Genomic DNA, 26,181 nt, shown 5'->3' with positions numbered 1-26,181 from the left:
ATTATATATCTTGCGACAAGTATTCCCTAGCGTCGTATTTCACTCCCTTTTCTGGCTTGTCTTCTGTTGGCGTGGTCAACCGAAGGGGAAGAGCTGGACACCCTGTACTCTGAGTTGCTGCGACCATGTCTCTCTTCCTGCCCAGTGTCCCCAGGCAGGCGTCTCAGAGCACTCACAGCTCGCTGCTTGTCACAGCTCTCCACAGGGAAATCTGTGAGCCCAGCTCTTCACATAGAGTTCCCATAATATTGTATTGTTATATTCATGTCCTGTGTTTATAATCCAGCTGCTTATGGATTCTCAGAGACTCAAGCAATTGTGGCATGTGATGGTCTTAAACCTGTGTCTCCTTGCTGGATAATAAATAACCCTTCTTTGGAGCCTGGCTTCTCCCCTGGATTAGAGGAAGACTAGTGAGTGACTCTCTTTCCATTTGCAGATTAAGGGATTGAAGATTCATTTCAGACTTTGGTGCTATGCATAGTTTTCATCAGTACTGTTGGTTGTACATTCTTACATATCCAGAGATTTCTAAACCATTCCCCATACACACACACACACACACACACACACACACACACAGACTTCTATACACGTTATTCCATAATTTATCCATTGGGATGGGGTAAAAAATACTTAGCAAAAAAATGTTTAAACCAGTGGTTTGAAAACTTTTGTGGTTATTAGTGAGTGTTTATGGTTAAGGGTATTTGTGGTTTCACTTTCTACTTTTTAGAATCAACAGTAAATATTTGAGACCAATTAGAGACTAATTTTCTCTCAAGCCTTGAATATGCATTTGGCTGAGTGTGTGTGTCATATAATGAATATCAGATGAGACAGCTCGTGATTCAATCGCTCAGTTGCTTTAACATTCACTGACTACCAGGCTGCCATGTTTATGACCATCACGTAGTTTTACATTGTTTTCGTTCATAGTCCTACATTATGAAAGAGTTAAGGTCCAGGCAGAAAAGAGCTGTCACATTCAAATTATGTAATTTGATAAGTGTTTAATAAAGAGAATATTTAAAATGTGTGAGCAGAAAAGAAACTACAAGGGATAGTGAAAAACTCGAGGCTAGTAACAGCAGGGATCTGTGGTCAAGCCAAGTCTAAAGCGGTCATAAGATTAAGTCATGAGACTTAGCCAGCCTGAGGTGATCTACCAGCTGGGGGAATAAATATCCCAACTTCACTCACCTTCAGTCTCCAGTGGCCAAACCCAGTAGAAACCAGAGCACAAGGGACATTGTTGAGGCAATCCATAAAAGTTAACGTTTTACAACAGGACACAGGGTAGAGAAAGATGGAGAGTGGATCCAGAGGGACAATGGGATTGATCCAGCCCATATTTAGTGTAAATCTATACTTGGCCAATGGTTAAAAACAAGCTGCATATTTATTCTGCAAACGTACCTCTTTACTGATCTTCACCACATCTACACATTGCATTCATTCAATCGAGATTTATTCAACACTGAGTTATCCCTAGTAGTACTTAAAAAAATCAATATGCAAAGAAAAAAGATAGTCATGATTATAGCTAATTTGACCTTTCATTTTTAAAGGAACCATCCAAACCCAGCAGTATGGCAATTGTGGAAATATGCTTGTCAATTGCAACTTGAAATTTTATCTTTTATTTCTTCATTAGGAAACATATATAAAAGTTATAAAATAAATGAGCTAATTTTTTAAAACTTAAAAATTTTAAATTTCAAACATCAAATCATGAAAGCAGTTTTTAACACAACAACACATAGTTTAACTTTGGTCTACATTTCTGATGTCTTCCAATTTCCTAACCAAACATGCCACATAATTATGCATTATTCGTCTATAAATTATATGTACTTTCATATATAATTAAAGTAAATTAAATTGCAGGTAGCACTAATTAAGTGGGAAAATGTCAAAACTACTCTTTATTGTAATGAATATTGTTAAAAATGAATTTAAAATGAACTTGTGCAATAATTGAAATATACCCATCTAAAGGAAGAATCCTTAATGGCATTTTTGTATTGCAAAAATGACAAAAATGATTTAAGACATTCCATGGGGGTGTGGATGAGATATGGATGAATAGAGAAAGGGATTAGAGAGTCTAAAAATAATGGAAAGTACTGATCTGGAGCTTTGGGGGATGTTTCCTTCTGTTAAAGAAGCACCATTCTTTACTGGTTTAAAAATGTGTGAGCCCTGGAGGTCAGCTGTCAAGAGGCCCTGCAGAGTTAGGAACAAGGAAAGGAAGTTCAAGGGTGAGGCTCCATTCACTAGTTAGGCAGGTTTGGTTATTCGCCTGTCTGTGTGTTTGTCGAGATGCCATTAGCCTCAGGAGGATTGTTGAGGATGTAAAGTGGGTAATACAACAAGTCCAAAGAAATCTAGCCTCTCCGTGGAGCCTGTGCCCACATAGCTGCTGGAAGTGTGGCTTTTCGTTCTGTCCTTGGCTGAGTATCAAGGAAGGAGATAAGTGCAGCTACCATTCTATTCCCTGCTTCTATGCATTTGACTCTGTTAGATTCCTCATATAAACGGTATCATACATGAGGTAGTATTTGTCTTCCTGTGTCTGGCTTATTTTACTGAGCATAATGTCTTCCCGATTCACCTGGGGAAGGGGAAATGGAGAGGTACAAAGGGTACAAAGGGTACAAAGTTTCAGTTATGCAAGATGAATGAGTCTTTGAGATCTAGTGTACAGCATACTGCTTGTGGTTAACAATACTATATTGAATACTTGAAATTTTTCTAAGAGGGTAGATATTATATTAAGTGTTCTTATCACAAAAGATAATAGTAACCAAGGAGGGCAGGAGGAAACTTTTGAAGGTGATGGATATGTTTACGGAATAGATTGTGATGATGGTTTCACAGGTGTATACTTGTTTCCAAACTCATCAAGTTGTACACATTAAATATGTACAGCTTTTTTTGTATGTCATTCATACTTCAAAGTGGTTTAAAAAAAGAGGGGATAGGGGCTGAGGGCTCGGAAGCAGAGTGTTCCTTGCTGTGGTCTCCAGGTGGTTAAGTCACTCAGTTCTCACCTGTAGAGACGCTTTGCTACTGCCACTGCTTCCCTAGTCTTTGGCATGGCCAGCGTCCTAGTAGTTACAGCTAATGTGATGCTCTAGTCACTCTGGTCACTAATGCTCTTTCTTCAGAAAAGGCTTCGCAAGTGAAGGCACGAGGATTGTGCAGAAGGAGGAGTTGAACTGCAGTGCAGCTCCAACAAAGGCCTCAGCCAATCCCATAAGGATCTGGAATAGCCCCTCAGAGTTGCCCTGCCTTGACCAGTCATTAGATGTGGGCTGTCCTTGGCCAAGGTGACTCTTTTAGGCTTAGGGCAATGCTTAAGGATGGAAAGGTGACTCCTTGGAAAGCTATCAGCCTCCAACACTCCTATCAACTGGGAGAATGAGCTGAGTGCCTCAGGCCCACAGCAGAGTTTTCCGGGTGGAATATCAACATCTACTACAGTCCGTCCCTTGTGCTTCTCAGAGTCACTTGCTTCATAAAATACATGTTTGGAAAAGTTCCTCCGGGATTCTGGTTGGTCTTACTTCCTGGGGAAACATTTAAGAGGAAGGTTAGTGGGATACACTACAGCCCTCTCTCTGGCAGCTGGTCTTAACTCTGCAACTGATGTTCACATCTCCTTCCTCAACCACTCTTTCTGTAGTCACCTCACGCTCAATTAACTCCTCTTGTCCAGGTGATCATGTGTTTGGGCTGTTGGAACAGAATACCCTAGATTGGGTAGCCTAAAAACAACAGAATCTTATTTCTCAGTCTGGAGGCTAGGAGTCCAAAGTCGAGATGCTGGCAGATTCGGTTTCTGGTGAGAGCTTACTTCTTATTCATAGATGACCATCTTCTCGCTGAGTTCTCACATGGTAAAAGGGACAAGGGAGCTATAAAAGTCTATTTTATAAGGACACTAATCCCATCATGAGGGCTCCACTCTCATGACCTAATCACCCTCTAAAGACCCCACCTCCACATACCAACGCATTGGGGATTAGGTTTCAACATATGAATTTTGAGGGGACACAAGCATTCAGTCTCTAGCAGTGACCTACTTGGTGGAGTGACCAAGACCCTTACCCTACGCCGTCTGATCCCCTGGTCTTGGCTGTTGCACTTGTCTATTGACCATCAAAAGTTTTCAAAGAATTAGAAAGGATGCCCCAGTGGCTAATCTGGGTGCCAGATATTTTCTTACTGCCTCCATTGTCAAATAACTATCCCCCACCTAATGATCAGGATCAAGATGGTGACCCCTTCCTGTGCCTGCTAGTCTCTTGACACAAAGATGCCACAGTAACTTGGTGCAGTGGTAGTTTAAGGTTTAAGGTCCTCCTGTTATCCATGGTGGAGATATTCCCCATCTGGTATTCAGACTCTCAGAGCCCAGAGTTGTGGAGAAAGGAAGCACAAATTCCTCAAGTGGGCCAGTGGGAGTGATAGTAGGCAGGGCTCCTCCTCCTCTCACTCCTTGGTCTCTGCACCCATGTATTTTACCATGGAAACACAGCACCATTAAATGATCATGAGTTTGGTCAATATACTGAGACTAGAGGATGGTGCTCATAGGATACCCTCTCAAAGCTGAAGCCCATGTCACATCTTCAAAAAGACCTTTCCATCTCTCTGTCAGGCCTGTAGCTTCTTGGTGGTGTGGGATGTGGTAGGACTTATGTATCTCATGGCCATATGCCCACTCCTGAACCTCCATTTCAAGAATACAAAAATGTATTCTTTGGTCTGAAAGTGTTGTATAAGATCCCGTGTTGGTGGGTCAAACACTCTGTAAGCCCTTGCATAGTAGCGCTGACTGAGGCCCTGCAGAAGGAAAAGGTAAACCCATACCTACAGTATGTGTTGATTCCGGTCAAGGTGACTTGCTCCCACTTCCAGAGTGGAAGGAGTTTAGTGTAATCAATTTGCCACCAAGCATCTGGTGGTTCCCTTTCAGGGTTGGTGCTATATTGAGTGTTCAGCTTTGGTATCTTTTGCTGGCAGGCTAGACAGTCAGCAGTGATAGTAGCAGTGGTGGTAGCGGAAGCCCATGCTGCTGGACGCAGCTGTAGCATTCATCCCTGCCATCACGGCTACTCCACTTCTGAGCCCATAGTGCTATGGATAGCTCACGACAACGTGTGGAGTCTGAGTTGTTATATCTAAGTTTTTAGTTCTTATACCATGAATGCTCTCTGGTGGGCATTAATGTGCAGTACAGTGATCTTCACTTTATGTTCATCCATGTGCCTCTTTCCCTGATCTCCTCTTTCCTTCCAGGCCCCTGATCAACTAGCCAAGTCATTCAACACTACCTGTAAGTCATTATATATTCTTATATCAGGCTACTTATCTTTTCCCAGAAAGTGGGGGACCAGCTGCTCCCCCTGAAGTTATGTCCCTTGGGAAGATTTCTTCTCACTTCTGTCCCTCAGGACAACTCCTGAGTAGGCTTTAGTGAAGTAGTAGTCTACTTTTGGCTTGGACTCATGTGCCAAGTTGACCCATCCATGAACCTATCACAGCTTTTTCCTTCTCTTTCAGATGGTCATAAGGGATCCCCATATTTCCATAGGTGTGAGTTGAATGAGAGGCCTAGTATTATAATAGTGGATAATATGGGGAGTCTGAGCTACCTACTCATGTGTCTTACTTGTGTTCTTTGGTACTGCTGGTGCCAGATCCCATATGTTCCCATTTAAATGTAACAATGAATTGCAGCTGGGCCCACACAACCTTATGACTTAGTGATCTGACAGAACCCAGCTCATGACTACCTGGTGATTCAGGTATTCCTCCACCATAACATAGTAACATACCAGGTGCTGTTTTCTGAAAGATATACAAATCTCTCCTACAGATGGCATGACCTCATTTCAGAATCCTAGAGTCTATGTTGTAATTCTCCTATTGGTGCTTGTCATAAACTCTGTAGCACACCTTTTCTCCTACCCAATGCCTCTAATAGCATGGGGCCTGCTGCAAGTGACAGGGCCTACTTTCACTGCAGACTGGACCCACTGCAGAGTTGTTTCATGTTCTGTGTTCTACTCTAAGCTGGCAGCATTTAATATCATCCAATAAACTGATTGAGGCAGTATTCCTAAGTGTGGAATATATTGCCTCAGAATTCAAAGAGACCTACAGAGTACCGTGCTTCATTCTTAGTGGTTAAAATTGTGAAATGCAATAATTTGTCCTTTAGATTGGGCAGGATATTCTAGCACACCCTGGCTCACTAAACCCTAGAAGCTTCATTGATGTGTGGGACCTCTGATTCTTCATAGGGCTTATCTCCCCACCTTCTGTCTCACCAAAACCTCCAATATACTTGCCACTTCTTGCTCATCCACCTTAATATGATACCTTTGATATGGTGGACCAAGTGGTATTCTTCAGAATGTTCATATGGTTCAGGTTACTTTGCACTATATTTGGATAAGATTCAGAAGAGGTTGAAAGCCCTGGCACAAGGCTGTAAAAGTACAGTGTTAACCCTAACAAGTGAATGCACATGGTTTTTGATTCTCCTTTCAGAGAGGGAAGGAAAATAATTCATTTGCTAAATCGACGACCATAGGTAATATACTCAAGGCCAAAAGATCCCAAATTTGACACAGTAGCTACAATTAGAGTATACTGGGTTGCATTTGTGGTAGTCCAGCATTATTCTCCACTATAATATCTGGTTTTGTAGGAGCCCAGCTGGTGAATTAAATGCGGATATTTTGGGGAACACCACCACTGCCTCCTTTAGTCTTTAAGGGTGGCACATAAAGAGATAATAATTTTTAAAAATAAACACAATAACATTATCATAACATACAAAATTAATCATTTAATACCTATTACTTCTGAGAATGTGACATTGGTTTTGATTTAGATATGACTGGGAGGGTGGTTGAGTGTTTCACTCGGGCTTTCTTACTATGCCAGCACTTACGCAACAGGCCAAGAAACCAGTATTGGAGTTCTGCCAAACTCCCAGCATGTTCACTCCAATTATAAAATTAGGGACCAGGGGAAATGACCCTGCTGGGTTTGTGGAGACAGTAGACTCTCTATAAACCATCCCTGGTCCAGGACTCCTTTTTTTAAACTGGACCTCATACATCCCTACTCTTGTAGGGGACCATGATGCTGTTTCAGACTCTGGTGCTTGGGTATACATGTTGACCTGCACTCTTGTCCAACAGTCTTTAAAATATTTGAACATTTCTTTCTCCCCACTGCACAACTACCCAAGTAAATGGACCAAGTAGATCCTTTTAGACAGAGTCTGGGGAAATATTGCCGTAGACTCTTGCTGTGATGTTGCAGGATTCTCCTGGGAACTTGCCCTTTGGGTTCTATCTTTGAAAACTTCCTTTAGTCCAGAAATGGGGCAAAATATCATGACCCTTTATGGGAGCATTTGCCCTCATATTTCTTGATCCTCCATTCTTGATTTCTTTTTATTATATCGATTAATACGTCTTTTATCTGCTGATCTATCTTGCCTCTGGGAGGTCGTGCTGTATTAACCATTTGGTCAAGCCGCCATGGCGGGAACTTCAGTCTTGCAGTAATTGCATCCACCTTGCTTTAATGGTTAAGTGCTGCCACATGTTCCTTATTATTTCGGAACTTTGTAATCCTAATTGGTATCAAGAGTGCTCACTCTGTAGGATTTCCTACCATCAGGCCTAACCTACAGAGGAGAGGAGAGTTTCTCAACGATGATGACACCCTTCTCGCCAGCACATTTCTTATTGTTTTGGTAAGTGGAATATCCTTTAGGCCCTCTTGCAGGACAGAGTCAACTGATGGGTTTTCCAGCTGTCCCTGGCATGCCATGGCAACTCTAACTTGCCTATTTCTGTGAGATTTTGATTGTTTCTTCCTCTATCACAGCAATCCTGGCATTGCTACTTCACTTAACACGGTCTGTTTTTTTGTTCAAGTTTTCAAACGCCATTCTAGTATTAGTGTTTGTCCTAGTGTTAGCACCATCTTCTGGGGTTCCTGATAATGTGTTAAATTCTCTGTTGTAGATGAGTGCTCCGACATTGAGAAACCCTCTTTTATCCAGCTTTAAGTCCTGCCCCCTTTGTCCTGCAGTCTCAGGACCCAGTCCCATACACACTTTCCCATTCCTGCTGGTACATATTGGTTAGGTCATACAGCTAGATCTTTCGAGATGCAGTCCTTTTTCTCTCTCAGTGGCCTCTGCACGTTCCTGGCTGGGTATATTGGTGTGAAAAGATTATTAGGTCATCTGAGATACTACCAGGAAGAGTAGATCTAACACTAGGATGGCATTTGAAACTTGAACAAACAAACAAAAAAACACCAAAAAACCAGTTCATGTTACGTGAAGTAGGGATGCCAGAATTGCTGTGATAGAAGAAGCAGAAATTAAAATCTCACAGAAATAGGCCTGCTAGAGTTGCTATATTAGGGACAGCTGGAAAACCCATCAGTTGACTATTAAAATCCCAAGTGAAGTCAAAACTATTTCTAGGTAGCAGAATCTTTTCTTTCTCTAAGGCATGCATTATCTGGTGATATTCCTTTGACATAAATTCATGAAGCCAGGAGGGACACAATCAGAGTAATTTCGGCAAATTTTGTAAGTCTCTTTCTCAGTTGTCTGGGGGCTGTTATAGCAAAAGAGTCTAAGTTTGAAGAAAAAGAAAGTGTAATTAGTTTTACCGGTGAAAGCACATTTTCCTCAGTTAGTTAACAGTGGAGAGTACAGCCAGTTATTTCCTGGAATGTCATACTGTCAGCAAGATTATAGATTATATGGCTTCTCTGAATATCTGTAATGATTTGTAGCTGGTAACTGTGGTAACATCAACTTTAAAAAAAATAGTTTTTTGTTAAAAACAAATTTTCCAAAAAACAACCTTCTTGCTGAATACTATCAGCGTTAAAATTATACTTTTTATTGGGAAGGTTTTCAATTACGGGGCAGTCAGAGATGGACATTAATTTTCATGGAAGGCCATTATTATAATTGTTGCTGGTTGTGTCATTAGGTAAATATGTTCATGTAAGGAACTTCCCTGGTATTCTAGGACAAAGATATAAACCCAACAGTTAAAGTTTTGTATGCAGTTTTGGCCATATTGAATATAAGTATCTGAATAAAGCATTTTTATCCTAGAATCAGAAGGGTGATAAAAATATGAAATATAAAAATCACAGTTAAAATAGTTAACACTTAAATTGAAATGTAAACCAGTGACTATTGTTATAGGCTTAATTTCGATTATACACTAATTGCAAGGTTAAGTCATTGACTTCCATGAAGTCATCTGCCTCTGACGACAGTGTTCTGGACATCATGTCTTAGGCTCTTCATACAGTCTGACAGATCTGTGGTAACAGTGTTAACTTATGCTGAGAATCCTGTGCCCTGAATTTTGCCTTTCCCAGCACCGCTCTCCCCAGGAGACTCAATTTATGACCTATAGCTTGTAGCAGGGGCTGTCAGATAAATTAATGGAAAAAGCAGAAACTGAGGATAATAAGACTGACTGGCTTGGGTTAATAAATCGTAATTACCGACATTAGAATGGAAGGACGCAGAGGCTCTATTGAGGAATAATAAAATGTCAATCTATGTGCCCAAGTCAGTGATTACCCTTGACGGAGGGCATATTATGGACAATAAGGGCATCGATAAACTTTCAGAGCTCTTAATTAATGCCATAAAGTATATTATAGTTAAACCCAATGGACAAGAATTTAGATTTTTCAATAATTCTAATAAAGTAACTGTAGATTCACATAATTTGTAGCACTGTCAGAAGTTATAAAAAAAATTGGTTACCATAATTCAATTTATAAAGATATTGTTTATTTTAATTCAGTTTTAATTCAGTGTATGTTTACATTTTGAAAATCTTGAGTGTTTATAAAAATTTTAGCTTAAAACCAGTAAAATCAGTATAGGAAGCTTTAGGAAGTTCAGGTAAATTATATTTTCTATGACTAAATGAACCCTAATCTTGCATAAACTACAGTATTAATGGTACCATTTTTACACTGTGATACAGCCAAGGAAAAGGCATATTATAAAATTAGCCTAATATCCAGTGATTCGCACTGCCAGGCAAGGGTACATCTATCTGTGGAAAACTGGGCTGAATAGTTTGTTGACAGGGAAAAAGTCAACAATTTGCATGTACAAGGAAAGAGATAGGTTCATGGTGACTTTGCTAATTAAAGATTGAAGTTTGAGCTCTGGATAGGACAGAGTTAGTCCGTAAGTCTGTAGATCATGGGTTAAAACAGGTGCCATTTTTTATTAGTCAGAAAAAAGTTTTCAATCAGGTCAGTGTGAGTTTGCATGTGGGTCACTCACAGGTCAAACAAATGTCGTTTTCTATTGGTTAGAAAAAAGTTTTCAATTAGGTTGATTGCTGTGGCTCTGCGCCTAGGTCACTCAAAGGTCTTAGCTACTCACCAGCTTCAGCTGGTCAAACCCTGAAACGTCATCACTGGTTGTCAGCTTCCGCTGGTTAAAAGCAGTTGCATGGGAACGGCACAACCGGTTTGAGATGGGCTCCGATTGGAAAAATTTCCTTTTACATTGTGAGTATCAAATTGCTGTGGTATTTTTAGCCCACTGGATAAGTTTACAAAAGTGCTATAATAGTTTTATTTTAAATTTTTCTAGAAATAATGAACTTTGCATCTAATTAAACGTGGGATGAACATTTTAGATATTAAATATAAAATGTGTAAAAGAGTATATACATTTTTCAAAAATGAAAGGGAGTATTTGAGCAAAAATGAAGTTCTCTGTGTTAAGATAGATATTAATTTAGTCTTATAATTCCCTTGGGTTTGCCTTTTGTAATACTTTGTGAGCCTTGAATATGCAAGTGGATATGGAGAGGTTTATTTTGTTGGTGATGGTTGAAGTTTTGGAGGCAAGAGCAGTATCAACTCTTGGATTGGATCAAATCAAATCAAACAGGGAGTCAGGCTACAGTCAGGAAATTCCCTCACTCAAACCTCAGTTAAATACGTAAACAATAAAATAGTTTGTTTCAAGTAAAGCCCTTTTTCCTGTTTTCAGCCAAGGCTGTAAAACTGAGTGCTATTTGGTATATGCCCTAGATTGCACAAGAGAAAGAGGCAACAAAGCCAAAATAGCCCTTAAAAACCAGAGTCAGCTGAAATTCAGTTAGGGCATCTGTCAGTACCATAATATATCAGATTTGGACCAGAATTTAAAAATGGGTAATTAGGAATCTGGCTCTTTTTGCTGTGCTGAGATCCCAGCCAAAACCTCCCCATTGCAGGTGGTCTGCAGGAACTTGGTGCATGAAAGCTCCAGTGTGGTTCTATTTATGTCTTTATGTTAGACAGTAACCGTGAAGCCATGGCCACTGTGACTCTGCCAGACTAGAGCATCCAAAACAAAGCATAGAGCTGGTTACACCAGGCTCATCTCCAAGGGACCCATCACAGTTCTGCATAAGCACAGTGCCCAGTGCCCCAGTTGTGGCTGGCCTTGTTGTTTGTTTCTAGTTTCAGCCTGGCTGTCAGGGCTACGCTGGACTGTATCCATTTCTCCTTGAAGTCAGAAGGCCGATAATCGATAGAGGGATGGGCTAATACTCTCACTCTGTACCACTGAATAGAGTATTGCTAACTCGTCACACGTGGCACACTAGAGGACTTTGTCAGCAAGGGGTTGGAAGAGGTTTCAGCAATAAATGGACTCCTTCACTTATGTGTACTGTGTTACAAAGAACTTTTCGAATGCATTGCCTCATTTGATGCTTATAACTACTCAGGTGTTGGAGAGGTTTGTATTTTTATTACCATCTCCAGGTGAAGGGAGAAAGCGTTAAGTGGTTTGCCTAGCATGTTTGCTGTGTCTAGAGCGTTCGGACGAGAGCATAGTGAGGGGGCATATTTTCAGGTGGTTTGGGTTAGGTTTTTAAAGTCTGGATAGCATGAAGTTTGTAGTTGGGTTACAGTGTGGTAGCAGTGACGTTCTTGTTCAATTAATCAGAAAATATTCATGCCATGCCTATGATGTTCAAAGAACTATGCTAAGCTGTAGAGATCTATTAAGAAATATTACAAGGACTTCTCTCAAAGAGCTTGTAATTCCATTGGCAAGAGAATAGATGTGCACATAAAATAACCAGCAACTTAGGGCAGCTGTTCATTGGTGCCAAGGGGAGATACAGGTGGTGAGGCCTGTAGGGTTAGGAGGAGAGATTACAGTGAATTGAGGTGATCTTGGAACATTTTCTTTTTAGATTTTGGAGTGGAAGTAAAATTCAGATGCTGTATATGAAATAGTGGTAGGCACTCTAAATGGTGGGTTGGGAATTTAAAAAAACAGCAAAAAATGGTAAAATGGGAAAAAATGGAAATATAAAAGAGTAAAGCATGTTGTAGAATATAATTAATCCCATCTCACTATAGACAGGAATTTATAATGGCTGGGAGTGGGAGATTGATGTAGAAAAATTGGCTGAGAAGATTATGGATGGCGCTGAATGTCAGTATGAATAGTTTGTTCCGTAATCTCGGGGAAAGAAGTAGTCATTTGAGTATTTAAGATTGAGGCTGATATTAAAAACAACAACAACAACAGCATTTTCCCTGGTGTCATGGCCCAGGATAGAATGAAGAACACAGGGGGAAACAGACTATCAACGGAGAGACAAGTTAGCAGATGGAACAGACATCCCGATGTGACGTGACCAGTCACCGGGGCTTGATGCCTGCTGGACGTGGGGTCCAGGGTGGGAGAATCCCACCACACAGCCAAGGTTGTCTTCAGGAGTCCCTGCTCAGGCCCTGCACCAGCTTCAGCATGCTTGCTCTTGCCTGCTGGCTTCCTTCTGTGCACAGCGGAAAGAGCTCTATAGCTATAGCTATAGCTCTGAAGAGAAGTTTTATTCATCTCTTTTTTTGCTCAGTCCATCAAGAGCGGCTTGAACAAAGAGGAAGAACTTTTCAAGTGACTCTGATGTGAAGTCATTCCTGCCTATTTGGTGCCGTTTCGTTTCACATTGAATAGTTTGTGCCCCGTCTTTGAAGGGACCTCTCTACCTAACCCTGTGGTCCACTGCACTCGGTGTCCTCCCTGGAAGCTATTTCCGTCGGGCAGTGATAACTGATGCCAGGGGCTGTGCAGGTTGTGGCTGGCTGCCACAGCAGTAAACCTGTGGATGCCAACCTGTCCTAATAATTAAGTCCAGGTGTGTTTTACAAAAGTGCATCCTTTGCTGGGGAAATGATATTCTCCTTGACAGAGGAGGTATAGCAAGACTCATTGTTTGTGGGGAGATGAGTATACTTGGTGTCCTTAAGACCACCCCAGTTTCAGTATTCACTCACAGGACTCAGTGTATATCGCTCACAGCTGTGATTTATTATAACAAAAGGCTACGAAGCAAAGGCAACAAAGGAAAGGCACGTGGGGTAAAGTCTGGAGGAAACCAAGTGTAAGCTCCAAAAGTCTTCTAACGGTTACAGAGGGTGTGCTTAATTCTTCCAACGTGAGTTGTGACAACACGTGTGAAATATTGTCTCCTAGTTTCATCAGAAGCTCAGTGAGTAGGGTTTTATTGGGGGCTGGTGACATAAGCACATACCCTGCTTAGCACATGCCCAACCTCCAGACTCCCAGAAGGAAAGCAGGTGTTCAGCATACATCAGGATGTTTGTACAAACAGTTCAGGCACGGTGAGTCACCCTTAACTGTTCTGGGAACAGGGGAACCCCTCCTGAAGTTCAAGTTCCCGAATGCCAGCCAAGGACCAACGTTCCAAGCAGGCCTTTGTAAGGAGAGCAGACTCATGCTTGTTCAGTGAACTCTTCTGCCCTGAGTGATTCTATTATTACTTAAGCTGTTGAGAAAGGGATATTGATGGAGAAACTTTTCAAAATCCAGGAGAGTCCGGTGTTAAGGAAGAGGTCCTGTTTCTAGAAGTGAGAGTTGAGGTTGGGGAAAAAAGAGAAGGATTCAAGGAGGAATTGCAGAGCACAGAGGATTGACACTGGTCCCGGTCTTCTGTCCACATGCAGGAGATTGGAGAGGGAGAAGGAGACCTGCAATGTGTTTTAGGAAACCAAGAGAGGCGAGAGGACCAAAAAGGAGGAAATGCTCATTAGTATATAAAATGCTGCAGATAGGTAGGAATTATGGGGACTGCAAAAATGCTGTTGGGACTTCTTTTAATAATGTGTAAATTGAGTTTTTGGTTTTTTTTAACTTAAAGTTATCTGTATACGTTAAGCAAGACTTAGTCAGCCAAGGCCTTAAAAGCTTTCCTGCCCGTCACATCTTTCTGTTTTCTTTGGATCACTTTACAAAAGCCTTGTTTTAATATTTTTTTGTCATCTGCATTATTTTGTTTGGCTTAGATTTCACAGGCAGATAGAAATGGATGAGCTTTGGGAAAGCTAAAAAAAATTCCTTGAGCGTTACTGTGTACTTCTCTCTGGTAATTATTTAGGGACAGAAGCAGCCAAAAAGCATCTCTTCCTTTCTTGATGGAAAAGTAATTCTGTTTGTTCATTAAGAGGATTGTGTTGGCTATTCCATTCATCTCATTGCTGCTTGCTGGCGAAAAATGGAAATTGAAAGCTGCTTGTTTTGAGTCCCCACATCCCAGGGGATGATGAAAGAGTTTGCATTTCCTCCTCTACCCTGACATCTCCCAGACTCTCACTTCTAGGTCACCTGCCTCTCTCATGCTTCATTTCTCTCTTTGTGGGTTCTCCATGTTCAGGTTGTATAGAACCTCTGAGATGGATGACCATTATAAAGAGTCATGTGAACCAAAAGCAGCTTTTTTTTTTTTAACTTACAATAAAAATGTATCAGAACCTCATTTACTTGAGAGAAAAAGAACAACGTTTCTGTGTCTGACTTTGAGTAGTGTTAAGGAAATACTGGTGCCTCCTCTCTCACACTCCAGAGGATTCGGGGATAGGAAACTCTTGCGTGGTAGAAGTTGGAGATGCCGCAGTGCCAAGTGTGGGATTTGCCGTCCCAGTTACCTTAAGCCTGGCCTTACTTCGTTGGACTTCAGGAGGGCAGAGGCACACTGTGTTTGAAGTGGTTTTAATTCCCTGTTTCTTATTCTGACACCACAGGGCTTCCAGCAGAAATTCTCCTTCCACAGTAAAGAGATTGTGGCTATCAGCTGTTCCTGGTGCAAGCAGGCGGTAAGTTTGGGGATGAAATAAAGTGGGCTCGTGTTTTATCAAAATCGACTTATGTCATTGCTGGAGTTCCTGTCTGTAAGTGGAACGTTATCCAAATTTATGTATTATTTCTCTCATAGGCTCTGTGGAGGAAGAAAGACAGATCAAAACTATAGAACTATAGCATAAATGAGCTGGAAGAAACTATAAATTAACCCCTTTATACATTGAAGCCTGGGACCACAGATTGGAAAATCCTCTCCTGGTTCTATCCCTGGGTTTAGAATCGAGGGCTTTTCACTCCTACGCCACGTTTTCCCCACTACACTAGATTGTCGATGACTCCTATAGTGGGAGATTGCAGCCTTAGATGATCCCTCTGACACAGGAATTCAGGCATCTTGGTTCTTCTGTTTTGGATGTGGGCAACTTTTTTTTTTAAATGGGGCTATGTTAGGATAAGAGTGGTCTTGTATCCTTCTTTAGGTTTGGATGTTGTTATAGTTCGCTGTATGCTCATTGAAATGTAAGTCTTTCTTACATTTGAACGTATATACTGATCAGGAGCCAATGGTAATTTCCCTATTTACTTTTCCTCTCTTATCTTTTTTTCATTTTTTAACAGCTCTGTCCCAACTAGATGGTTCATTTTTTTGTTTGCCTATGGACCTGTTTTTTTCTTTAACTAGACATTGTATACTCTAACTCATAAGTTGGCAAACTATGGCCTGTAGACCAAATCTGACTGCTGCCTGTTGTTATAAATAAAGTTTTATTGGAACACAGCCATGCCCATCCTTTATGTATTATCTCTGGCTACTTTCATGCTACAGCAGCAGAGTCGAGTAGTTGGAGCAGAAACAGTATGACTCTGTAAGACTGAAATATTTACTATCCAGTCCTTTTATAGAAAAAGTCTGAACCCCTGCTCTAATCTCTCAATTCACCTGTTTTTTAATTCTTTTTTTTTTTTGAATGACTGTATAATTACGATACATTGTCCCCTCACTGCACAGCCAACCTGAAAAGAAAGGGCTGTGCTGTTTTAGCGAGGGTAAGGGTTTGAAGGAAAACGTCAGGACTCTACACACAACAGCTTTACCTAGCCAAACAAAGCCATAGGGCAGGAGCAGAAGATGCATTTAGTTGAAACACATGAAACTGACATTTTTGTGGGTCAGAAACTTTTGAATTTTGGCAGTTCCATCAGGTTCAACCTAATAATCTCTCTGGCATAATTTCCCTAGGCCCGCACATGTCAGGAGGATCTGCTGTCACTAGGTAGGGACGCCTTGGTCTGGAAAGCTCAGTGCTTGCTGTGTCACCCTCCTGGCACATTTTGTATTCTTGGCATTTCCATCTCCTTTCAGTTAATTGTTACACGAATAATCTTTGTGCTTCTGTTCAAGAACATGTTCACAAACATAAGGCCATCCTAGTCCTTGAATGAAACTATGCTGTCAAAGCAATATCTCCACCTGGATAGGAAGAAGCAGATTTAGGGCCCAGGGGTCCCCAACTCCGTCTGTGCTGCTGGTTTCCCTGATCTGGTGAGATGTTACTTGCCAAATAGCATCGAGCTGGCCTTGGATAAGCTGTGCCTGCTTCTGCCCCCGTAGCTGCCAGGTTGTGGTTAGGTGGTTGATCCAGGGTTATTCAATTTGGGAACTCAATCCCACTTGACAGTGAGCACATGTGCTCTCTTTTTATTAATCTGTAGTCCAGTTGAATCACTAAAAACCAACTTTCGCTTGACCCCTGTGACAGAGTTTTGGTCAATTCCAAGTATTGATATCTTTGAGTTTCCCAGGTTTACAACGTGATTTTTCAAGGACTGAGAACACAAAACATTTTAAGACAGATTGCAGTGGTGGTGTATTTTAACACTACAGGTAATTCCTTCTAGGATATCTGATGTCAAACAATTAAGTGCCTTCTATGGGCGCTTCCTGCAGCAGAAAATAAAACTGGGTTTGGGAGCTGGGTTTCATGGATTCAGGTCCTGACTCTACCACTTAAAAGTCCTGCAGTTTTGGACATACCTCTTAGTCTCTCTAGATTAGAGATTACTCGGGTATAAATTGAGAGAGTTGGAGTGGGCAGTCTCTGAGATCCCTACCATTTTAGAAATGCAATGGCCATTCATTTGGGGATTTATTTGAATTGCTAAAAGAAAATCACTTTCTAAAGAAGGAATTCAAATGACATTTCTCTGGTATAGCAAATTGTTTGCAGATCACAAGTAACTGGTGGTAGGGGGAATTATTTATTATCTTATTAATTACTATTTCACGCTTAATTAATTGATTTAGTAATTTGCCATGGATCATGTCAGATCTTGAAGATATTCAGCGATAAAGACAAAATTTCCCTGATGTGACATAATTGGGGTGGCTATATTTGCCGGTTTTCCTGAAACAGCCCTAATTTATGTCTGCTGTTCCAGCATAATTATTACCGGTGCTCCCTTTCATTCTTAAAATTGTTTCAGTTAAGATGATAAATTATGTGGTCATAGTAAGTATAATCCAAGTAGAAGCTAATGTCAATTTAATGGGGATTTTATGTTTATTAGAAAACAAATGTTACCACTCATTATCACTTTACAGTCACCAAAAAAGATGATTGAAAATGTGATTGGCCTAAGATTACTCAGTCCATTGGGGTATAAACTTAAGCCCCTAGAACTGCGGTATCGTTATGATCATTAGTCTACTTTTACTTCCTTTCAAAAACCAAAAGCACTTTAGGCTTGCCAAGTATGACAGGACCATTATTTTTTCAGTGGTCCTGGACAAACCTAGCAGAAGCAGTCTCTTTGTTCCCTCTCGGATTAACAACTCTCTAGAAGAGACATCTTCTTTCCTGGGTCCCCTACGCTGGAAGGACTACCTGGGAAGGATTTACATCTATGGATAGAAAAAGGGGAGGCAGATGGTCGGCATTGCCTTTCTGCTTGCCTTCGTTTCCTTTTGGACATCGTCCCAGATCAACCAAGTTTGTGACCAGCGCAAGCCAAGTGAAACAAAATTATGTGCAAAGTTAGCGTTCATAGACCCCTCCAAGTCTCTACCATCTTTATGTAAATATCCTATTAAAAGCTTATCAAATTTTAGCTGGCTTGTCCTGTAAGATTGAGTTCTTGTTATCAATCGTTATCAGTTTGTAAAGTGGAATGAATTTGAAATCTGGTCTCTAAGTTCCTGGGGCTGGTTGGGCAGTGAGGAGAGCGTGTGACCTCAGAGTGTGTGTGTGTGTGTGTGTGTGTGTGTGTGTGTACACACATACGTGTACACGTGCTTATTCCTTCTTGCGGCAGCATCGTCCTTTGCACAGAATTGTTTACTGGCCTGTTTTTCCCTTCAGTTTCACAATAAGGTGACCTGCTTCATGCTGCATCAGATTGAGGAACCCTGCTCCCTGGGGGCTCACGCCGCCGTTATTGTCCCGCCCACCTGGATCATTAAGGTGAAGAAACCTCAGGTAACTGCTGGAACCCTGGTGCTGCTGGGCCAGCACAGAGAAAAAGTAACCTCTGCTTCTTGCTTTTCTCCCCCTGACGAATCTCTGGGTTCTTACGATCTCTGCTCACTCATCCCCAAGGTCCCATGCTTCCCAGTTCATCCCATTAGCCCATCACAGTTCTGCGCTGGGCTCTCTCATGGAACCAGCCTCCACCTCCTAAAGAAATCAAAGTTCCACAGCAGGAGTGTTTCCTCCCCACTCAGGTGCTAATGTTCTCTCTGATGGGGGCTCTCCTGAGTTCATTAAGGACCCGTAGTGGGTACAGCTGATTCTCACACAACTCTCTTCTCTTCCAGCCTGGGCAACCCCAGGGAGTGGCTGTGAGGGCGCTCTGTGCCATTGTTTGGTTGCTATTACCACCACTTCCAACCCGAATGCAGACTGTGGGTCATGACCTTCCCCAGTACACAAGGCCTGCTTAGAGAGCAACACTCTTTTCTTAAGGCAAAGTAGAATTTATCCTCTTAACATCTAATCTCATTCTGTATTCCATTCTCATTGTACTTTCTGTCCTGGAGAGTCTCTGCTGCTATAATCTGGGAGCCCTTGGTAGTTTTTCAACAAGGTCCTAATCTGTGATAGAAACGTTTCTACCTTTGTGCTGTACATCTTAGATAGTCATCTCCAAGTTATGGGATGGCAGACTTTTAATGTTACAGGGAGAAGATTATACCTCCCCCAGGGTGCGGGTACCTTAGGGAGCCTTCTTGAATGTAGTATCTTTAAAAGATATGGCAGTCCTACTTCAGATGGTCTCCAAAATTATCATGTTGTGTATTCTCATTGACTCAGTTTTATTTAAAAACTGGTGGATCAGGGACACTGTTTTGCTTCATGTGTTTTATATAAAAGTTTTGCCTCTGATGAGTAACATGTAGGAATCATCTTTCCAAGTTACAATCCATGGAAGCCCTTGGGAACTGTTTTCCAGAGGCGAGTACAGTATCTACACATTAAAAAATGGAACATCTAGTTATTTTTACATTTTAGAGCTGAATGTCAAGAGATGCTAAATAAGTTGTCCAAGGTGACATAGCAAGTCAATTACAGTACTATGTCTGAGATTCAGGTGTACTGATTTCCAATTTGGTGTTATTTTAAAACCTCTAACATTTTTACTTCTTTGTGTGTGTGTTTTCCCCTAAAATTCAGTAATCTCTCCATGTGCTGTATAGTAAATATTCAGTTAAATCAACACGTTTTTCATCAAAAACCTTGATGGTATCAAGAAGGCTACTAGGCATTGTGATATAATACGCGATCCTTGCTCTGAAGAACCATATAGTTATTTTAAGGAAAGATCAGGGAGAGCTTCATGAAGCAGGTGGATTTCATTCTGCCTCCTTAAAGATAGGTGGGATTTAGGTCAGTGGAGAAGGAAATGACAAACAGGAGAATGGCACAAGCAAGGATACTTTGTCCCAAATTATCTTCATGGGCCTGTGAGACTAGGTTGACTGCAGTGGAAGGTTCATGTAGGGGGTGTTAAGGTTGCTCAGGCCTGACTGGGAGAGATATTTGATTCATGTAAACTTTATCCTTTTAAGCAAAGGAGTGATAGAGTAAAACTGTATTTTAGAAGAAAACAACTAGCGTGAGTGTGTAGGATGACCTAGTGGTATGGGATTTTGGGCCCCTGAAGATAGAACAGAAAAATCAGAAGACTACCACTCTGCAGAGAAATTCTAAGTTTACTTTTCTAAACTTTAAAAATTCTTTTGGTTGTGGAAATTTTCAAGCAAGTGAAGAGAAAGAGAAGATCATAATGAATTCCATAACCATGAACTTTTGTTTTTGGTGTCACAGATATTTTTAATGTTCGTAAAGACATAAAACAGATTCTATACCTGAAACACCACAGATAATACAGAAATTTGACTTGAAATACAAACTCTGCAATTATCATTTCACATCCTGAATTGCTGTTGCAATATTCAATAACACATTAGTCGTCACTTCTTTCTAACTAGTCACTTATTTCTTTCCTATAAGGAATACTACTGACAAAACATCATACTCATTCATCTCTTACTATAAAAGCACTCCTTTACTATGTGTCTTGTTCAACATTACATTTAAATATACAGATTTTAACTCACTGTCAGAATTCTGGAACCAAGACCTCATATACCTGACATATTCCTGTTTGAGGTCAGGTCCTTCTTAGTCTTCATTTCGATCAATGCTTTTCTCATCCTATGTCTAAATAATAACCCTTAGTTTTGGTATGTTATATCATTAAACATCTTTTTCTATATTCATCTTTTCTGAAAAGGAACTGATCTGCAATGCCGATAATAGTAAACATTAAAATAACTAAATAAGACACTTGAGCATAAAAGTGTATAACCCTGAACTTTTCTGCTATTATTGTTTCATCTAACCCCTGCCACACCATATTTTCTTTTTTGTAGTTAAATTTGTTTTGAGATTCACATGCAGTTGTAAGAAATAACACTGAAGGATCCCATGTACCCTTTACAAACTTTCCCCTCATGGTAGCATCTTGCAGGATCATAGTATAACATCACAGCAAGGATCTTGACATTGACTAGTCAAGACACAGACCAATTCCATCACCGCAGGTATCCCTATGTTACTTTTTCAGAGCCACATCCATTTTTCTCCTGGTCCCACCCCATTTACTCTCTCTTCCCCAAAGTGGAATTCTTCCTTTTTTTCTTTTGCTAGAGTATTTTAAAGCAGATTTTAGCATACCATTTAATCTGTAAATGCTTCATTTTGTTTCCCAAAAAGATAACACTTTAGAAAGACAACTACATACAATTATCTCACCCATCAAAATTAAATAATTTGAGGTGGCATCCTTAAAATATTTTCTGGTTGTTTCAAATATATCTTTTTTTACTGTTATTTTTTCAAATTAGGATCCAAAGTCTACAACTGCCTTTTTGTTGACTGATCTCTTAAATCTCTTTTAATCTATAGCAATCTCCTCTCTTATTTTTCCTGCCATTTATTTATTGAATAAATTGGGTCACTTTACCTGTAGAATATCTCATATTTTAATTTTGGCTGATTGTATCCTTATTGTGTTTTAAAATGATTTTCCGTATGGCCCATATTTCTTGTAGAAATATTTAGATATAAAGACATTAGATTTAGGTTTAATTTCTTGGCAAAAGAACTATATGGGTAATGGTATCTTTTTCTATAGTGTAGCTTTTAAAGGAACATAATATCAGGTTGTTCATTCTTAGTGATGTTAAGATTGATCTGTGAATTCAGGAGCTTTCATCCTAATCCATCTATTATAAAGTTGTCCATCAGTCTTTCATCTATAATTTTATCCATTAAGGATTGTTATCTAAATCTGTTATTTCATTAGGGGTTGCTAAAGGGTGATTTTTCCAGTTTTTACTCTTCATTTTTTAGCTACAATTTTTCTATGAAGAGACCTCTCCCTTATTACCAGCAAATACATAAAAAATGCTTACTTGTTTGCCCTTAAATTTTCAGAATAATTAGTTGGTATCTTAGCAACTTTTATTAAGTGGCTGATTGGTGGGGGTGGTTTTTGGAGAGTAGTTCACAGTCTGGATGCTAAAGTCCAAAATTTTTTTCATCATGCACCTTTTTATTATCTTCTATGATTCAGGACATCGTAATAATAAGAATGAAAGCTAACATTTATTGAACGCTTTACATGTGTTAGGAAATATTTTTAAGTACTTTACCTTCAGTATCTCATCATCACAGTGCTCTATGGGGCAGGTATCCTATTAGTCCCATTTTGCAGCTAAGGAAAGTGAGGAATAGGAAAGTCAAATAAATTAGCTGGGGCTATATAATTATTGAATAGTTTGAGATGGCATTTGAACCCAAGAATTGTGATTCTGGAAACCAAGCTTTTAATGATATGCCATGCTGCCTTACTGTGTTACTGTAGCCAGCCTTGCTGAATCAGATAGCTTTAAAATTTTGGTGGTCCCTCCTCCTCTGGGCTCCAATGCCATCAAGTAATTTAATCAATTAACTAAGTTCTATGTAAAGGGTAGTGTATGATGACCTTGGGGGCAGGGTTGCAATAGAGTAGTGCTGAAGAGCTCTGGCTTGCAAGCCAGGCTGCCTGGATTCATAACCTTGCTCTGCCACTTAATAACTTGTTTAATCTCTTCTGTTTCAGTTGCTCAGCTGCAAAGGTTAAATAATACTAGTACCTAATTCATAGGGCTTTCGTGAGGACTAATGAACTGAAAAAGAAAAAATAAAACACACAGAACAGCACCTGGCTCATTGTAACCAGTCAAATGTTAGCTCTTGTTATTTTCCTTCTTGTTGACTTTTAGGGGTGCAGGGTATCAGTGAAGCCGCACAACAGCAGATAGCAACAGTGGGTAGTCATACAGGGGTCAAGATAGAAGTTATTGATCCCTGAATCATCTGTATTACGGTGAAAGAGGATGTAAAGAGGATGAGATTTCCAATGGAGAGGGTAGAAGGAGACAAGAATAGGGGCCATAGCCTGGCACCTACTCTGTTTCCAAGTGCACCTTGAAATACTACTGTAACTGTTGTATTTCACGCTGTAGTGGGATTGTGTATTCACTAGCACAATGCCTATCCCATGGGAGAGAGTCAAGACCTGATCATTTACTGAATAAAAGAACGGAAGAAGGCTGGGAGACCATCCATACCCAGAAAGTGAGAGGAGGAAGAGAATCCTGCAAGATAGAGAACTATGATTGCATAAAGTTTCAGTATTAAAAATGAAAAGAAAAATAGGGCAATCATCAATGTTAAATTCTGTAGACGTGAAAAAAATAACAAGGATTGATAAAAGTCCTTGTGTTTGGGACCAGAGCATTGATGACCATAAAAACTATAGTTTGTAGAGTGTGGAGTATGGGTGGCAACCTGTTAGTGATGGTGTGGAAGCAGTAAGATTAGAGAATTTGTTGGAGGTATTGGGAAATGATCAAAAAAAATAGAATTTGGAAAGTAGATAAAGAACAGATAAAATGTTTTTTCAACTTTTAGAATTTATATATCTTTCCTTCTTTATATATTTCTATATTTTTCTATGACACTGCTTAAAAACGATAAAGGAGAAGAGGCTTAATTGAATTAAGTAAATGTTTAATTAACCACATTCAAAGATGTCATTACATGCGGTGAGAGGTCCAAAGATGAAGCAGATGTTCATTTGATGTCCACAAAGAGTGTACTCCCCAGTGAGGAAAATAGATACAACAATCTAAATCATTGGTCAGGGTATTTGTGGATTCTGGAGAGAAATTCAGTCACATGTAAATCCTTAATAAAAGAGTAGCTTTCAGATGTCTGGGAAGGTTTGTCTTTTTGATCAGTGTTCATCTCGTGGGAGAGATACATATATGGTGGTGAGAGGAAGGGGCCAGACAGGTTGGTTGAAATAGCCCTGGTCAGTGAGACGCCTACACATCTGAGGTGGAGAGAGGTAAATGCCACCTAAGATGTAGAAACACAGTGGAGACATGAAGCAGAGTTGAGCAGCTTCAGTCATGGAGAGCAGCCTAGGCTCAGTGGAAAATCTGTCATTTGTGCTTGGTTTTGAAGGATGTGGGCGGCGTCCCTGGGAAGAGGGATGAGGAAGGACAATGCAAGTTGATAGGACATAACTGAGAACAACAGTGAAGATGGGTCATCAAATAAAGTCAGCTTTATTTGTGATGTTTGTGTCTAAACAGATGACTCGAGAGAAGAAGAGTAAAGGACATCTGCTGGAGTGTATAATGGTCAGGAAAAGTGGGCTGTAAAGAGGTGGAATTAAACCATATATTTTCCTTCTCTGTTGAAAGATGGCTGGTTCTGAGTGGATAATTACTCCGTGACCAGCTGTGGAGTTGGGAGCTGCATGTAAGTTTGATGGTAAGGGAAATGAGGGCTGCCTGGATGATTTGCTGGGTTTCGTCACCAGATTACTTAGAGAGACCTAGAAGTTAAAAGATGATGGACGGTAGATAACTGGAAGGAATTAAAATGACAAGAAAACTAAATTTCAACGACCAAACCTGAATCTGTTGATATAAAGTAAAAGTTATATTTAAAGTTACAGATGTCAGTGTTTGTCCTCTGGACTGAAAATGTTAGCAGATGATATTTTGACTGGATGAATGAGTTAAAGATGTTCAAAAAAGAGTGTAAGCACTTGGAGCTGGTGGAGCAAGACCTGTGTGACATGAACTTTTTGTGGGTCAGGTTTGGAGGGGGCACTAAAGGTGTGCATTTTTAATAAATAACATCGTTCTCCACTTAATGCTTTAAAATTTGGCTTTCCCAGTTAAAAAAAAATCATAGGGAAAAGTCTATATTAATACATACAGATTTGACTTTCTAAAACTACTGTATCTATCCCACACTATGGATATTTTACAGTTTATTTAAGCCAACTCCTTACCAGTGGATATTTATATTCTTTCTAATGGTCTACTTATAAAAAATGTCGCTATCAACTCCTGCCTAGCCTTGCATTGCCTTTCTTCATGCTAATCCTTATTCCTTATGATTGGATGATCTTAAAATGCTGAGGACCCCATGATATGTAATAGCAATGGCCAACAATCTCCCTCAATGACCAAGTGACTTCCTTTGATTAGTTCTAAAGGTCAGGCGATGCTGTGATTTGGCCAAATACGCCTGAGAAGCTGCTGAGACCCTGTCCTTAACTTTGGAATGAGTTTTCTTGATTCTTCTGCTTACCTGTCCTCACAATAACCTTTGCTGCAGTGGTATAGCTGGAGCAGGGCAGAGTGAGAATGTTCTTTAATAGACAAAGTCCATGGATCGCCCTCTTACCATCCATCAGAGTTTTGTCCAGTGTATGATGGAGGAGAGCTTCATTTGGAATGATGAAGTGAGATATCTTCTCCTTAGATCTGTTATTATTTAGATCCTTTGTGATCCCATCACCTGAGGAAATCCCTGAATAGTAATAAGAGTAGTTAGGCTTCATTCACAGCTGAGTGATTCACCCATAAGATTTTGTAACAGCCCAGGAAGGAGTCATAACTATGATAAAGATTGTGTTGATAGGATTATTTTTGTGGCAAGGTAACGCCGCCCAGTACCTGGTACAAGAAAACAAAAAGCCTTTATCTTTTCTTAGCACTTTAACAAAAGAGCAGGCACAGAATGTACAGGGGGTGAATGCTGTTGGAATCAGAAGAACGTAAAAATCCAAATGAGAGCACAGTATTTCACTGTTTGGAAAGTGTAGAACTTGCAAAGTGAACCCTTTGTATCACTGAGTTAGCCGCCCTTGTTAAGAGGGCTGCTTTGTTTTAGGACACAGGACAAGTATTAAAGGTTTCTTGACTGTATCACCAACAATTCTAGACAATAACGCCTTGGCATAATTTTTACATTCTTGGCAAGCATGTCGTTTTGTTTAACTCTCACAGTACTGACCAGGCAGGGTAAGTGGTAGTGTGGATAAGCAAGCCTAGA

General features: G+C 40.3%; 1 protein-coding gene across 2 annotated transcripts in view; it reads left to right on the top strand.

Moving 5' to 3' along the window:
• Positions 1-26,181, top strand: part of DGKI (diacylglycerol kinase iota) — a 447,792-nt gene that overhangs the window by 208,497 nt on the left and 213,114 nt on the right. For both annotated transcript variants that reach the window (XM_068550116.1, XM_068550115.1), the window contains exons 7-8: positions 15,157-15,228; positions 18,574-18,690. In XM_068550116.1, coding sequence (XP_068406217.1) covers positions 15,157-15,228; positions 18,574-18,690 — 189 coding nt within the window. The remainder of the gene's footprint in view (positions 1-15,156; positions 15,229-18,573; positions 18,691-26,181) is intronic.

The sequence above is a fragment of the Eschrichtius robustus genome, chromosome 8 (genome assembly GCF_028021215.1).
Source record: "Eschrichtius robustus isolate mEscRob2 chromosome 8, mEscRob2.pri, whole genome shotgun sequence".
Lineage (NCBI taxonomy): Eukaryota > Metazoa > Chordata > Mammalia > Artiodactyla > Eschrichtiidae > Eschrichtius > Eschrichtius robustus.
This window is presented reverse-complemented; position numbering and strand designations above follow the sequence as displayed.